Source organism: Mustela lutreola, chromosome 3 (genome assembly GCF_030435805.1).
Source record: "Mustela lutreola isolate mMusLut2 chromosome 3, mMusLut2.pri, whole genome shotgun sequence".
Lineage (NCBI taxonomy): Eukaryota > Metazoa > Chordata > Mammalia > Carnivora > Mustelidae > Mustela > Mustela lutreola.
This window is the reverse complement of record NC_081292.1, coordinates 9,508,479-9,525,314: the sequence shown is the minus strand read 5'-3', so window position 1 is coordinate 9,525,314 and position 16,836 is coordinate 9,508,479. Positions and strand designations below refer to the sequence as shown.

Below are 16,836 nucleotides of genomic sequence, written 5' to 3'. Positions count from 1 at the left end.
AGAGGGAAGCTTGGGTACAGAGACACAGAAGCACAAAGAGGGAAGAAGACCATGTAAAAATGGAGGGAGATAACAGAGAGATGGGTCCACGGGGCCAAGGAATGCCAAGGATTACCAGCAACCACCAGAAGCCAGGAGGAGGCAAGGAAGGGTTCTTCCCTATAGCCATTAGAGGGATATGGTTCTGATAACAGCTTGGTTTCAGACATCCAGCCTCCAGAACAGTGAGAGAATAAACTTCTGTTGATTTGCACCACCCAGTTGGTGGTCATTGGTTATGGCAGCCCTGAGGAAACTAAGGCAGCACACAATGAGGGCATAGTGGGTACAGGACGGAACCACACTAGAGAGCTGCGACACGGTTTTGTGTGCTAAGGAATGTTGTGTCATGAGTCGACGGGAGACTATATGAATGGTAGGGAGAACCACCTTTCTTTATATTTTTGTAAAGTCATGAAAATGGAATTTCCATACTCTTAGAAGAATTGAGAAGAAACCTCCAGCCCTCTACTGGCTTCTCCCCATGAGAGGAGGTGGATTATCTTGACCCATCTTCTTGATTGAGTAAGCTTCCATATCAAAGGTCAGTTCTGTCTTCAAGGACACGCATGGACTCTCTCTGGCTCTCAGTGCCCCATGGGGTCAGACAATCCCTGGCCCCAGGTATCTGGCTGGGAGTGCCCGCTCTGTGTGCTGGTCTTAAGGCCAAAGTTAGTAGCAAGTGTTAGAATACTCGCTGTTCCTCCCAGAGCCAGTCTTGCCCCACAGCAAATGTGGCCTATATTTTGATCTGTTTTTGACTCCAGTTTCTCAGTTAACTCATAATTCAGAGGGAAAGGGGTGCTATAAATAGGCACTCCCCACATTCCAAAAGGAAAATTGAGACTGAGCCCTCAGGACACATTGAGGATCAAACACCCTGAAGTTAAACGAAATTGGTCCAAATCTTACCCCTACATCCCAGCTACTCTGCAGGCTGGACCTGTGTTGCAGGGTCCGCTTGGCAAGGCAGAACATTAATAGCTATGGAATTGTGTCCAAGACTCTTATTTTGCTCTGGGCAACAATTTTCTCATCAGTAAAATTGGGGGATTGGATTAGCCTCTAAATTCCTGCGCACCTTTAACAGACATTGATTCCAAGACACAGAAGGAGATTTACTGCCAACATCATCCGTCACCCTGTGAGATCAATTTCAGGTGGCCAGTGTCACAGGGAGGAGGTAAAGTGTGAATTATAGTGTCTGACCAAATGCTCCTTCACTCCGTAGGAGACTCTGGCTCTGTGCCTTTCTCTGCCTCCACAGCTTCCTCTCATGTTAAGGACTCCAGCCACAGGGAGCCCAGGAGCTGCAGAAGAAAACAAACAAGCAAAAGGGGACACCCGTGGTGACCTACTGCAGCCACCGAACTGTCTCTGACAACTGTAACGACCAGCACGGTGGTGGGACCCCACACACCATGGCGCTAACCCAACCAGATCAACTTTCGTTCTTACCACTGCCTACCTGCAGGATCCTGAAAAATCACTTATCTCTTTGAATGTTAGTTTTTTTGTCTGCAAAACAGGGATTCAAAGCAGCATCTTCCCCATTAGGGTGGCTATGATGGCTAGATGTATACAGAATTATACCTGGCAAACAGGAAACACTCTTTATAGGTTATTGTTATTATACCTAAATTCCTTGACCCCAAAGAACTACTTTTGACTGCTAAAGGGGAGAGCTCTGTGAACGGGAGGACATAACAATGAGACAGGAGATAAAGAGGCCTGGGATGAGTATCTTCCCTCTCCAAAGATACATACAGAACAGAAGCGTCCTGAATGCCATTGCGGAGATGGGATTGTTTGAAAATACAAAGTAAACAATATGGCTCAAGCAAGCCGTTATTGTCAACACAGTTACCTGTTTTGAAAATGCACAAAACACTATTTTCTTCCAAACAAATGCCTCTCATTATTGGCCTCGCTTCATGTCTACTGAAAAATTGTGAATGAGGTTTAAAATGATGTCCCTACCATAAATTATCGGTCTTTTCTGGTATAAAACATGGATTAAATGAGCCTCAGTATGGTTTATTGTTGATGTTCTTTAATGCAGCATTATTTGTAGTTATTTGAAAAATTTTAGGTGGGATTTATGCTGTCATAGGCAGCTATCATTTTTGCCTGCATTATGTTTCTATCCCCTGTTTTCTGGGGTAAAAAGACCCTATTCAAATGAGGAACTGATTCTTCCAACTTCAACCAAGAGGTTCTAATGGGGGCTGTCCCTCCTGGCATCTGGAACCCACACTGCTTAACTCTAACAGGTGGACAGAGGCCCCAGAGTTTGTCTAGTCGTAGCCTCTTACTCTCTGAACCATACACATTGTCCAAGGCATGGATATGTGACCAAAATTGGGCCAATCTAAGTGTTCCCTTGGGGTTTCCCAAACAGGCATTGGGTGAAGGACAGATAGAGAAGGATGAAAAAAGTCCGTGATCACAGAGCTGCCTGTCTCCACACCTTCATCAGCATGCAGAAAGTCAGTGAGAAAGTGAAACAAGAAGAGAGAAGTGGAAACAAGAGGGGGAAAGAGAAATACCAGAAGAATCCCATTCCTTGTTTCCCAGGGATCTCACCCTCTCTGATGGGTGGCTATGTGAGCCATTACATCTGTCTCTTAGTCCAAGGTAGTTTAAGTTGGGTTTATGACACTTGTAGAATAAGACTTTTTCTGTCTGTCCGTCCATCCATCTACTCCCATGCCCACCCACTTTGTTAGTAAGTTAATACTGAAAGTTAAATACTGAAAATACTGAAAGTTAACAAAGTGTTAGGCTGTGTTCCAGGCATTGTTTTAGGTGCTGGAGATAATAACACAGTGATCAAAATAGAGCCCAGCCCCTTGGAGGCATTTTACCTAGTATGGAAGACAGACAAGAAATAAACATACAGTAGGTATTCATCAGTGCTAACAATGAAAATAAAGTAGGACCAAGGGCATAGAGACTGATGGGGCACAGGCACAGGGTTAAAGAGGGCCTCTCTTGGGAGGTGACATTGAGCAGAGTTCTGAATGAGGTGAAGGAACGAGCTGTATGAAGGCGGGATCTAAGATTTCCTGGCTGAGAGAGCACAAGTGCCAAGTTCCTGGGTCTTCAGACTAACCGAGCTCACTCTCTACCCCTGAGGACAAGCAGGGCATGGTAATCACCCATGCCAGAGTGGGACTCAGCCTGATATGGTCCGGTCCAGCCAGACGGACCCGAATTTGAAATCCCCACCTTGGCTACTCCTGTGTTTGGCGAAGGTGTAAGTTAACTAAATACTTGAGCTCAATGTCACGCAAGCAAAATGATGGCAGAGAACCTCCTTCATGAAGTCATTTGTTCATTCAGCAAATACATTTTGGGGGGAATACCCTATACTTCAGGCACAGTGTTAGCTTATGGTCTAGAGAGGAAGAGAGAACTTAAATTTTGACTGTACACAGAACAGAGGTTTTATTCGGGGGGTGCTGAGTCCTACCTCGGGTACCACGAGGGGTAAGAAGGGATGGGAGTGTATTCATGACAGCTGCCTCGTTTTTTATGCAAATTAATTAAGACGACCGAGGAAAGTATTCAGATCCTAGTAAGCACACAACAGAAGCTGGTTCTCTTCCTTCTGACTTGCCCCAGAATCATAGATCCCAAGAAGCATAAAATGATCAAAGCTGACTTCTCAGCCATTGTTGGATGTCAGCAGGGCTCAAGTTCCCCAAACAGTCAAAGTAGCCCTGATCTTAGGACTAGAGAAGCTCATCTGTCTGTTGACCCTTGGAGGGGTGTGGGGCCAAGCAACAGATTTATAAGCAACGACGGGATGGAGCTTTCCAATAAGCTGATGAAATTCCTTTTTCCTACCCCCACAGAGAACTGAGAGACATTAAGTTACAGAAAACAGAATACTTTCCTCAGTCCGACATATGAACAGAGGTGTGGACCACCTATGCCTGCCGGGGGCAGTGGGATGAATTCCAATCTGATTCTGGCTATTTAGAAAAAATAATAACTAAGACCAAAACACCAGTTACCTGGCAGCCTGTTGAAGAAGTTAATACAAAGGCTGGAAAACATCCATTGGCAAGGATTCACTGAATGCACATGAACACTTCTCATCATTCTCTCGCCTTGCTCTTTGTCCTCCTGGATAAAGGAACTGATGATGCTTGGGTCAACGGTTCCCCCAGAACATTCACCAGGTCTCACGCCCCGTCTCCCAGCTTCGCAGCTAAAATCACACCTGGTATCTCACCTGCCAATCCATCAGCCAACCTCTTTGCTGAACAAACCCAAAATACGACACCAGAGCCTGGAAAGGGAGATCGCATGGCTTACGTAACCGACCTTGTTCTTCTTCCTGGTGGTGGGGCGGGGTGGGGAGGGATGAGCCAGCAAATGGCTGGCAACTCTAACTCCGAGAAATCATGAAATGTGCTTTCCCTCTGCACCCATGGCAGAGCAGAGAGTTCTCAAGAGAAGCATGAAGAACACGCTGAGATTCCAGACAGCTTCTTTCTGATAACTGGAGAGCATCTCAACAAACCCTCAGAATGCATCTCCCCAGGCTCCAATTAAGCCAGGAGTGCGTGATCTGATGCACATGTGGTATTTTGCACATACATTCCAATTTGGTTGAATTTTGCTCGTGTCTCCATAGAAAAGGCTTTCAGGTCTATGGGGTAATTCACTTATAATGTCAACACCTTTATGATTCAAAACTCTGTTGGTCCTAAGAGAAAGAGAGGACAAAGTACCCCTATGGGAGTCCTGAGACTTAGACTGTGTAACCCTGGGGCTCACAGGCTCTGGATTTGGGGTGAACGTGCCCTCTTTTACGACAGCATCTCAACTTCAACAGGTGTATCTAGGGGATGCTATCTGAGATATCTTTCTGCTCTGCCTCTACGAACTGGTTCTCTGATGACAAATGTCCCCTGACATTGTCATTGTCAGTCATTCGGCCTCCCTCTACAATCCCCAAATGCCCCTACAGTCCAAACTAGGTCCAGATAAGAAACACTCCATCCATTTGAGGACACACACAAGAGAAGCAGGAAGTCTGAACTGAGCTTCTGTGTGCGAGTTAACTGGTGGGTCTGTAAATGTTTCTTCCAAGAGGGATTCCAGATGGGATAGGGCGTCATGGACCCCATGCAAGAAGATGTGACCGAACTTCCCAAAGGTCACTGTCTTTAAGTGGTTCCCTTATAATGTGGCCTAGGGTCCTGCCACCCCCTCCACTCAAATTCTGTCAGCTGTAGAAAAGCAGCAGTTGAGCCTAGTGTCCAGGAGACAGATGACAAGATCTCACAAGTAGTTTCTCAAAGTAAGAGATTAAAGTACATCTACATTTATAGTTATAAATCTGTAAATAAACTGATGTGGGTGAGAGATGACATTTATTTACAGTCTTGAGCAGGGGCCAGAGTGTCCCTGGTGTGGTGACATCTTATTGAGAGGGAGAGAGAAGGGAGGGACACAGAAGTACCCAGAATCCAGAAGGCCACCCTGCCCCTGCAGCAGCCCAGTCAGCTGGGGCTTCCTGGGGATCATGAATGGTCCTCATGATTCACTTTTTGAGGAGGCATCTGTGAACCCGAGAAGCAAAGGCAGCAATATATAATGGAAACAATGTGGTCTTCATATTCAGACCTGAGTCGGAATATTGGTCTTGTGACGTGGTAGCTGTGTGACACAAGGAGGATAACGCAAGACGCTCTGAGCCTCAGTGTCAATCCAGAAATAAAGGCACCAAGGATGGTCTGACAATGTGGTTTTGAGGACCAAGTGAGACAACATATGTAAGAACTCCAGGCACAGAATTCTTGGTGGTCCTGCTCGCCAACTGGCTGTAGCTGTGAGCACAGCTGAGTTGTCCTTGAGTAAATTAACATGAAAATGGCAGAAGAATACAGTGGTCAGCAACAGCAATGAGCCCTAACCTTGAGCTCAAGACCACCATGCTGCCCCGGGTCCCTACACCATACTGAACTGGCTCCTCCGTCCCAACATCACGGCGGGAAGAAGGGAATTCATGGTCAGAAACGTACCTGGCTGCTGCTTCCAGCTGGTCTTTCCTAAGAAGGGATGAGGAAGAAAAAAATAGAGAAGGTATAAATTGCATGAACAGCTTCACTTCGCCCCACAATCAGCCCCAAAGCATCCCTTGAGGAAGGCGAAGGCACACAGTGGTGCTCTTAGGTGAGATGGTGAGTCTGCAGGGGAACCAGTGAATGAACTGACTTTCTCCAGCCAGACCCCAGGTCCTGCCACAAAGGCCTGGCCTTAAGCTCTCAGGGTTCCTCCTGCCCATTCATTCATTTACTCACCCAGAGAATGGTTGCCAAGCACCTGCTCTGGCCCAGGCCTCAAGTGGGGCTTCAGGGATTTGTTTAGGGGTGGGGACAGACCAGAAAACCAGGAATTGCATCACTTAGCACCACACCCCACATCACTATCACCATGTCATCATCATCGACATCATCTCCATCTTCGCTAATATTTACTGAGCAGTAATTATTAGGCAGATATTATTTTCAGTTCTTTTGATGGATTAACTCACTTAACCCTCATAACAACTCTATGAGGGAAGAAGTATTATCATTCCCATTTTCATGATGACAAAACTGAGGCAGAGAGATAAAGAACCTTGCTCAAGTTCTCACAGTTAGGAAGTAGCAGAGTCAGGATTTGAACCCAGGTGATCTGGCTCCAGAGCCCACCATTCTAACTACGAGTGGTATGCACACATTCCAGATACCAAGCCTTTGCCCAGGCTCTGCTTGGAACAGTGTGGCCATCCTTCAAGTTCCAGCTCGAAGGGCCCCTCCTGAAATTCCTTTTTTTTTTTTAAGATTTTATTTATTTATTTGACAGAGAGAGAGAGAGAGAGAGAGAGAGAGATCGCAAGCAGGCAAAGCAGCAGGCGGGGGTGGGAGGAAGCAGGTTCCCCGCTGAGCAGAGAGCCTGATGCGGGCTCGATCCCAGGACCCTGAGATCATGACCTGAGCTGAAGGCAGAAGCTTAACCCACTGAGCCACCCACGAGCCCCCCTCCTGAAATTTCTTATCCATATTCCCAGGGTCTAGGCTGAGCTAAGCTCTTCACACGTGGGACCGGATTCTGATCCCACCATTGTACAATCACATGGTCGTCTCTGAGCTGCTTGGAGTAGAACCTCTGTTGTTTTCAGCGTTGACATCTGAGCATCCCATACCCTGGCACATGGGAAATGCACGATAGATGCTGCATGAATAAGTGGCTTATCCCTGGGATCCGGGAGCAAATGGGGAAGAAATGGGGAGCAAATAAGAGGCATCATGGTAGAGAAGCAGAGGAACTGGCTAAGGGTCTCCAGCTCATGGGTCAGCTCCCTTTCTAATCCCAGGTGGCCTTGGATGGGTCACACATCCTCTGGGCCCATCTCTCTACCTGAAGGATGCGTACAGAAAATGCTCTGCCTTTCTAGATTTCACTGGGTATCTGATTCTGGAAGTAGGGAGGACACTGAGAGGAGAAGGGAAAGGTAGGGGGTGGGCAGAGGGCAGGACCCGTACAGGGGCACCATAGGGAGAAGTGTTAAGGAGATAGAGCCCACCCTCCATTTCCTTTCTTACTCTCCAAGACAAGGATTCCATGCCTTCTCTATTATCACACTTCCCACCTCTCTTCTCCCTCCTAGGCAATGACCTTGACTCATTTCTCACAGAGAGCTGCCTTGTGTCCCCCCACAGAGTCAGCAACCTCAAACACTTGGCCTGCCCACTCTGCTTCCCTTCTGTTCACACGGATGCAGGGTCCATGACTCTGGCATCAATCCTCCACTCGTGCTTCAGAACCCATCCTTCTGCCCTGCTCTCTCCTCCAGTCCCTCCCCTCCGCACTCTATTCACATCCATCCCTCTCCACTAGACTCTTTCAGTCAAGGCAAGAGCCCTGGCCCTACATTTCACTCCAGCTGGCACCTGCACTTGCTGTCTCCATGTGCTCATTTCCGTGTCACTCTCTGGTCCTTGCAAGCTGGTCTCTATGCCCATCGCTCCACTGAGATTGCTCCAGGCAAACTCCAAGGGATAAACACCCAGTGGGCACTTCCCTGTCTGTGTCTCCATCAACCTTGTCATAAGATCAGCAGAGCTGACCCCTTTCTGTTCGTTGTTATGTCCCCAGTGCCAAACACAGTGCCTTGCACATAAGAGAGGTTCAGTAAACACTTGATGAATGAATGGGATAAATAAAAGATTTTAACGACATTCCAGAGTGTTTTAGCCCTGTTGTCACTCACTGACAGGGTTTCCCATGACTGTATTTGGGTGCTTAGTGTCTTTCTTTCTTGCTAGAACATCAATTCTTCCTTCAAGCCCAGACTGCAGAGACTGAACATCTGCTCTGGGCCAGGTACTGTGACAGGTGCTTCCATACATTGTGTTTAGTTTGACCTTCATGACAAGAATCTTCTGAAATGGGTATAATTATCCTAGTAACCCTTCCCTCCTCTTAATTTTACCCAGTTTTCTCCCCCGAAAACTTTTTCTTCCCTAAGTTACAATGGGCTTTAGCATAACACCTGGGTTCTCATTTTTGTTCCACCACGTACTACAGGGGTGACATTAGGCAAACTAATTAATCTCACTGATGCTCTGATTCCTCACTGATAATATCTGGGTTATGAAAATGATGTTACCCCTTCTTCTCTTCCAGAGCATTCGAAAGATGAAATGAGCATCTATGAAAGCAGATCCATGTTTCTTGGCCATGGGGAAGGATAGCTACATATGTCCCCTTCTCTATTGCAGAACCCTCCAAGTATCTTGATTCTTGTCAGAGAAGGAACAAGTTCTGGTTAAAGAAAAAATAAACTGGGTCTTCTTAGTCAAGTAACTTCTATCTCTTGGGCCTAAGTCTTGACTCCATTTTAGTTCTAATATCTAATGTTTGTCCAATATGGTAGCCTCTAGTCACATATGACTAATTTAAAATTAAATAGAATCTAAAATGTAATTCCTCAGTGGCACTAGTAACAGTCAGATACCCAAAAGCCACAAATGGCTAGTTTGGTACCATATCAGACAATACAGATGTGCTTAGATAATTCTACCACAACATTTAAGAAACCAAGTGGCATGCACATTCCCTGTTGATGGAAAGCAACAGGTGGTCTTAAATGTCTGCACTCACAGGTGTTTGCACATGAGAACGTACGATCTATCAACCCCTAAGGTTCTCCCTGTACCTTCTCAGACTCCCAATGCCTCTTTGTCCTAAGTGTACACAGTCTTCACTGGTCAAGAATTCAGAAGATCTGGGCTGGGTCTCAACCATCCCCAACATGATGTGTAGTCTTGAGAAAGTTCCTGAACTCCAGGACACTTCAGTTCCTTCTTCTATTAAGCTGAGTTTGGACTTAAAACTCTCTGAATTTCTTTACAGTTCAGAAACACTGAGTTTATAATTTTAAGTAGTAACAAAAGAAAAAAAAATATTCATCACCATCATCCATCACCATTAGCCCTAAACATATATATCCTTGAGAATTCATGAAGGACTGCACTGAGCTGGAAACTCTGATATGGCACTGTTCCTCAGGATGCGTTATGCACCTTCATCCTGTGCAGTCTTTGGGAGGAATGTCTGATGATGCCACCACCATGGAAAACCAGTCTGGCACTTCCTCAAAAAGCTAAACAGAGTTACCCATTCTACCCCTAGGTATAAACCCAAGAAAATCGAAAACTTGCATCCACACAATGTGGACATCAGCATAATAGCCCCAAAAAGTGGAAACGCCCCAGAAGTGTATCACCTGCTGAATGGATAAACAAAATGGGGCATCTGTCATAGAATATTACTCAATCATTAAAAGGAATCAAGTTCTGATATACAGGACAACCCGAATGAAACCTGAAACGCATTCTAAGGAAAAGAAACCATGACTAAATGACTGCATATTGTAGGATTTCATTTTTATATGAAAAGTCCATAATAGATAGAATAGAGACAGAAGATAAATTCGAGGTTGCAGGGGTTGGAGAAAAGGGGGAACCAAGAGTAACTTCTAATGGGGACAATGTTTCTTTCTGGGGCAATAAAATGTTTTGGAATTAGATAGTGGTGATCAAGGCCCTATTGTGTGAATATACTAAAAACCACTGAATTGTTCACTTTCAAAAGTACTTTTTAGAGTAGGTGAAACATAATAAAGTTCTTATTTTACTAATTTTTATTAATAAGTTTTTATTAATTAATTTTTATTTTTAGAAAAGCATAATTATTAATTTTTTTTAGAAAAGCATAAACAAAAGACAAAAAACCTATAGGAGGCAGGTGAGGACAGCTTTGCCATGAAACATATAGAGTGGGTTGGAACTCAGGGACATTCTTTTCCCAAGGGACTGCGTTGTTTCAGAATTGTTGTTAAGTGAACCTGTCTAGTGACTTGATATTTTTGTTCTTGAAGAAAGGAAGAAAGGAAAAAAGAAAGAAAGAAAGAAAGAAAGAAAGACTGATTCTCAGTTTAAAAGCCATTCCCATATCACAGCAGCTGTCTGCAGTACAATGTATTCCTCCAAGTCCCTGACAGCCAGGACAATGCCTTATTTATAATAAATCACCCCAAAAGAATGAGCCTCTTGCCAAGACCTTGGGCTGCATAGCAAATGGAAATCATTTTGGTTCTGCACTCAGAGGGGTCGCACCTGTTCTTGCCTCTGAGTCCAAGGTCATTCTGTCCTCTTCAAGGGCGGCCCCCTTCCCTTTTTCAAAGACTCTTGAGACCCAAAAGAAGACAGATGTCGTCCCCAACCAGAAATGATGATGACACAAATAGAACTTTAGAATGAAAGTGAACCTCAGTCCTTCTTCTGAGGCAGTGAATCTAACTGCTGGTGAGAAGACACAGTCCATAAACCCATACTCCATCACTCATTCATGGAAGCCTTGATTCTTCTCTCTCCCTAAGTCCTCTGCCAGTCATAACTCCCTGACATCCCTCCTCCTTGTTAATTCACTCCCCGTACCGCCCTTCTCAAGTTTCTACCTTGGTCTACACCCTGGCTTGCTCTCACCCTGAATGCTGCAGGCCTTGCCTAGCTGATCTCTCTGCCTAGAATCTTGAACCTTTCCCATCCATCTCCAAACCCTTCCTGTCATCGTCCTGAAACACGGATCCGATTGTGTCACACTCCGGCTCAAACAGCTTCTCCTTGCCCTCGGGATCAAGGTCAGATTCCTTCATCTGCCACCTGTGACTGGTGGATGGGATGTCCTGAGTAAGAAGCAGCACCTGCCACTAGCAGCTCTGCAGGAGTGCGATGGGAGAGGCAAGCTTGAGCTCTCAGGGCTCTGTCGTCCATGGCCAGGTTGTGGATTTTATTCTCTCTGTCTCCGTCATCTCCTCGAAGGTTTAGTGCAGGGAAGCGAGCCAGTGGAACCCAGTTGCGTTCTGGGCATATCCACACACGTGTGATTTTGTGTGTCGCTCTTTCCCAGTGTCTGCACGCAGATGAGTGAGCGCATTTACATGTGTTATGTGCGTGTCTCACATCGGGGCATGAGTCTGTGCTGTAGGTTACTGTGTGCGCATGATTGCACAGGACAGGATGGCAGGGAAAGCCTTCACTTAGAAACAGGCATGGCTGCAAGGCACCCATGTGATTACTGGGCACCTGGTACCTTTCCTCCCCAGGCCCTGGGGATGCAGTGTCCAACACCTACTTGTGCATGATTTTCTACTGGGCAGGACGAGGGGGCCAACTGTCCAAAACTGACTCTCTTGACTCTCTTTAAATCTGTGTCACAATCTGGTGATGGGGGTGAAGGGACTGGGCGTAGGTCCCATGATAAGTAAGTGGGAGCGTGGGCTGGGGATGCAGGGGCCACTTGGCTGGTGTTGGGTCCATGACACCAAAGGGGTGTGGAAGAAACATGCTTCAGAGCCGGGCCCAGCTCCAGGTGTGAGGCTGAGTGTCCCTCTACTCTTCCTCCCAACCCAAGAGGTAGGACGGTTCCTCATTTCATCCACACACTGTAAATCCCAGCTCAGGATCGCAGGCTCTAAAACCTAGGGAGGGGGTGCCTGGGTGACTCAGTTGGTTAAGCATCTGCCTTTGGCTCAGGTCATGATCTCAAGGTCCTCGGATTGAGTCCGGAGCGAGGCACTCTTCTCAGCGGGGAGCCTGCTTCTCCCTCTCCCTCTGCCCCTGCTCCGACATGCTCTCTCTCTCCTTCTCTCTCTCTCAAATAAATAAATAAAATCTAAAAACAAACAGGATGTATTGCATGGAGCATTGGGTGTTACACACAAACAAGGAATCGTGGACCACTACATCAAAAACTAACAACATACTGTATGGTGACTAACATAACAAAATAAAATAATAAATGAAAAAAAAAAAAGCAAACACACACCCAGAGAGGCATGAGGCTTGGTCTGTCTTAATAGCCCAAGTAGTAAAACAGCCACAGGCTTTGGGGGCCTCTTGATGTGGCAGACATTGGCCAGAATGTCTGAAGTTTCTGAACCCCAGCTCGCCCCGCTGTGAGAGGAGTCTGGTGACCCGACCTCTCAGCCTGTCTCACCCTGTCAGACAGGGCGTCTGTCCAAGAGGCTTTACTCAGCCTGCGCCCCTGAAGTGGCTGAAGGCGGGCTCACGACCCACACTTCCAAAGCACCCGGCTAATTTAATGCACCTTAGCATCTGAGAGCCTCTGGCCTTCCTTGTAGGACGCCTGTGAGGAGTGAACAAAGTATGAACTTGGCTCCCTCGGACGTACTGGATATCCAGGCAGTATGAATTTCCCTCTTCCTTGTCACAGGGGTTGGCCGAGGGCAGAGGTTTCTATTTTTTTTTTCCTGAGGCAATTAATTAATTGATTAATTATATTTTATTTATTTATTTGAGAGAGAGAGCACAAGATGGGAGAGGGACAGAGAGAGAAGCAGACTCACCGGTGAGCACGGAGCCCAACGTGGGACTCGAGCCCAGGACCCCGGGATCAAGACCTGAGCTGAAATCAAGAGTCAGATGCTTAACTGAGCCACCCAGCTGCCCTTTAAATTAATCTCCCACCTCTAAGAACACAAAACAACATCTCTGGGTCATTGGAGGATTCCTCTTACTGCCTCTTGGGCCTGCCTATTCCCAGTATCCGGAGAAACCTGTGGGTACAGGCCATGGCCCTATGGGAGGAGCTCCCAGGACTGCTCGTGAGGCCCACTCCCCACTTCCTCAGACACCGGCCCTGCTCAAACAATGATCAGACCCTCTCTTGTCAGCCACTCCACACTGTAGCTGGCAATCTCTGGTGGGGTCACCTGGAGAGCTTCAAATGGTATAGATGCCTGGCCCCCACTCTCAGGGATTCTGACTTAATTAACTGGGAGTGTGGCCTGAGCTTTGGGATTATTTAAGCTCTCAGTGATTCTAATAGGCGGCACACACCAGGAACCATGCCCCATTCTCCAAGAAACTATGACGCCACAGGCACAAACACAGACCCACAGGAGGGATGGCCAGTCACCCCCAGAGCATTCAGACAGGTCGCCACTTGCCTGAAGAACGGAAAAGAGACGACTGATTCATAGAACCTCCATGTTGCCACAAGATCAATCCTGTTGGGGTTGGTAGCATAATACCTCCAGGCAGCCTGGGGGGAGAGAAGAGGGGCTGGGATCACCAGATCGCCCTGCATCACTCAACTCCCACGGAATCCCGCAGCCCCTCCTCCCTTAGAGGAACTCCTGACTCCTCTTAAGAGCTTAAATATGCATTGAGGTGATAGGCAGAGAAGGCAGGTTTCCTGGCACGTAGATCCTGTGGAAGGAATCCTTCTCCCATCCATCATCGTGGAGCCCTGACTTAAACCGTGGGGCAGGGGTGCGGAGCTATGCAGCGGAAGGAGAAGAGGGTGCTGGGTATAAAATCCCCAGAAGGAGCAGGGGTGACTCTTGCTGCAAGTTTCCCTGAGACTTCTTAAACAGCTAGGGGGATAAACACTGTCTTTTGTGCCACATCAGTTGCAAGAGATGACCCCGGATACGAAGTTTCAATTCTAATGTACTACAACTTTGGGGCTACGGTGACGATCTGGGGGCTGGGGAATAACGGAGTAGACCCTTAGGGATTGGTCTGGCCATCACACTAGATTATATAAGAGAATATCATGTACCATCCAGCATCAGAGCCACAGACCCACAGAGACCCTCAGGACACTGGATGCAATTTCACGGTGGGTGGTCACATATACCTTGGGTCCCATGCAGCTGTAGTCAGGGTACCCCACCCTCCTCTTCTCTGTACCCACAAAACCATGAACAGGAACACTTCTGCCTTTCTCCCCAGCTCTCACCATCCTCCCCACTTCCAGCCCACAGTGTGGGAGTGATGGAGCTGCTGGGCGTCCAACACCTACTTGTGCATGATTTTCTACTGGGCAGGATGAAGGGGCCAACTGTCCAAAACTGAGCATATGTAAGGTGTCTCCTTCTCTCTTGACTTATGGATTCTCCGTCCTTGGCATATGTGAGGGGCCACGTCTCCTTGTAGCCAATTGGCTAAGCACCTGGACTCTAGCCCGGCTCTTCCTTAGGTCAGGACAGAGGTGGGAAGTGGAAGGAGAAGCCTCATATGGACTCAGGGCAAGCTAAATTCTCCACTCCAACACTGATCGTAAAGCAGCCCATGGCTCGTTTGGTCCCTGTTGGAGTCCTGTGTCTCTTTCTCACTTAGAATCTGGTTGGAGGAGTGTTGGGACGGTCACGTTCATGCACGAGCACAGGTCAAAAGGTCACCACAGGAACACCCATAGCCATCTTCAAGCAAGCACGGTCCCATGCCAAGCCCCAGGCAGGCCCACTGCCGTACAAGTACCCCCAACGCCCCCCCCACCCCCGCCAACAAATGCAGATGCACAGGAGCTTGGTCCCAATCCCGTTCCTCCTCAGGCAGACAGACCTGGATGAGTTCAGCGGCCGGCTTCCTTCTTTTCTCAAAGTGCTTCTGCCGGTGCTGCTCCTGTACCTTGAGTGCCAGTCCCGACCCCAGAATGCCCTAGAGGGAGAAGTCAGGCCCCGGTCAGCCCTGCTGGCCTCTCTGGGTGCCCCACGCCCACTCCCAGGGCCACAAAGACTCTTTTCTGCTCTTCTAGGGAGTAAATGGCTGGGTTACATGGAGCCTTGATGTCAGGAAGGCCTGGCTTCAGTTCCTGACTCTGTCACTTTCCAGAGGGGAGAGCCCGGGCAAGCCTCTTAACTACTCCATCTCAACTCCTCCACAGGGAACTGGGCTAACACTACCTTCCTCAGAATTTCGTTAAGCAAAGAGTGAAACGGTGTATTGGAGCCGTTTGTTAAGAAGTATGACACAGAACAGATGCCAGGTAAATGCTAATGGAATGTAAAATGTATTTTAGCTGCTTAAATGGTCACTTAAGACTTTTACTGGAATTTCCCAGAATCGTCACCTGTTTTGATTTCCAGGTCCACGTGCATGTGGATAGAAGCACTCCCTTTTCAAGTTGGGAGAAAGCTTCGAGACCGTGCCACACCCCCCACAGCCCCTGACCCGTTCCAGATGAAGACACTGAGATTCACAAAGGTCACATGCCTAAGGTCAGCGAGCTTAGGAAAAACAAAGTAGGCAACCGTGGAGGAAGGATTATCACTAAGGCTAGCTCTGGGAGATGAAGAGCGTGGAAGCAGCCTTGTTCCGTAAGAAGGTTCCTTCCAGCTTCCTGATTAAGAGCCCGAGCCCACAACCCAATAACGGTGCAACCGTGGAAACCTGACTGACCTAACTGAACCTCAGTTTTCTCATCTGGACTACGGTGACGAAAACTCACCAAACTCCCCACATTGTGATTAAATGAAGTTAAATGGGATGGTGCAGGTAAAGCATGCGGCCTGAGTCTAGCACACAGTAAGTTTAATAAGTGTTTTCTGTGACTGTTGCATTATACTTATGGGCACTGGGCTGGGGGGATTATTCTATCATGGGTCAAATACTCACTCTTGAGGGAGATGCTTTTTTTTTTTTTTTTTTTTACATAAGCCAGTAAATGAAACAGCAGGACAAGAGAAGGGAGTGCCTCGAGACGAAGGACCCGCCATATGCAAGGTGCTGGGGAGACGTGGGTGGGCGACATAATCCCAGCTCCCAGGGAGCTCACAGTCTGGGGGTGGGGGGTGAGGGGGAGTGAGGGGGATGCAGCACGGGGTCAGAAGTGCCTTTAGAGAGTTATGCCCAGAGGAGGGGGTCAGCTAAGTCCGTTTAAAGAAGGCAGCCTTGAGACTTGGATTTGGAGGAGCCCAACCTGTAGGACAGTCTGAAAGAGGCGCCAGGGGGTGGGGACAGGTCCCACCAGTCACACTAGGGAGAAGGCTGAAGTACTTACTGCTGGAAGGGCGAAAAAGGAGACACCGATTAAGGAGAAGGTGGCCGCAATCAGGCGGCCTTCCCATGTTTTGGGTGTCTTGTCTCCGTAGCCAATGGTGGCCAGTGTGATCTGAAGAGAGAAGAGGTCAGACGTGGGCCTTTGCAGGACCAGGGAAGTCAGGGACGCGTCAGCCAAGCTCTACCCGTAAGCCTTTCATATTGCTTGGGGGTGTGTCTCCCACTGGAGGAAAGGTACCAGGTGCCCAGCAATCACATGGGTGCCTTGCAGCCATGCCTGTTTCTAAGTGAAGGCTTTCCCTACCTAGAGACGATCAGCTGACAAATGTTTGCATCACTGCAAACATGTGCATGTGCGTTCTGGGCATATCCACACACGTGTGATTTTGTGTGTCGCTCTTTCCCAGTGTCTGCACGC

At 47.7% G+C, this 16,836-nt stretch overlaps 1 protein-coding gene across 1 annotated transcript in view; it reads right to left on the bottom strand.

Moving 5' to 3' along the window:
* The window catches only part of KCNQ3 (potassium voltage-gated channel subfamily Q member 3), a 299,479-nt gene that overhangs the window by 25,743 nt on the left and 256,900 nt on the right, over nt 1-16,836 (bottom strand). The window contains exons 6-9 of the mRNA XM_059165604.1: nt 16,420-16,530; nt 14,982-15,077; nt 13,580-13,674; nt 6,081-6,107 (exon numbers count right to left, since the gene is read on the bottom strand). Coding sequence (XP_059021587.1) covers nt 6,081-6,107; nt 13,580-13,674; nt 14,982-15,077; nt 16,420-16,530 — 329 coding nt within the window. The remainder of the gene's footprint in view (nt 1-6,080; nt 6,108-13,579; nt 13,675-14,981; nt 15,078-16,419; nt 16,531-16,836) is intronic.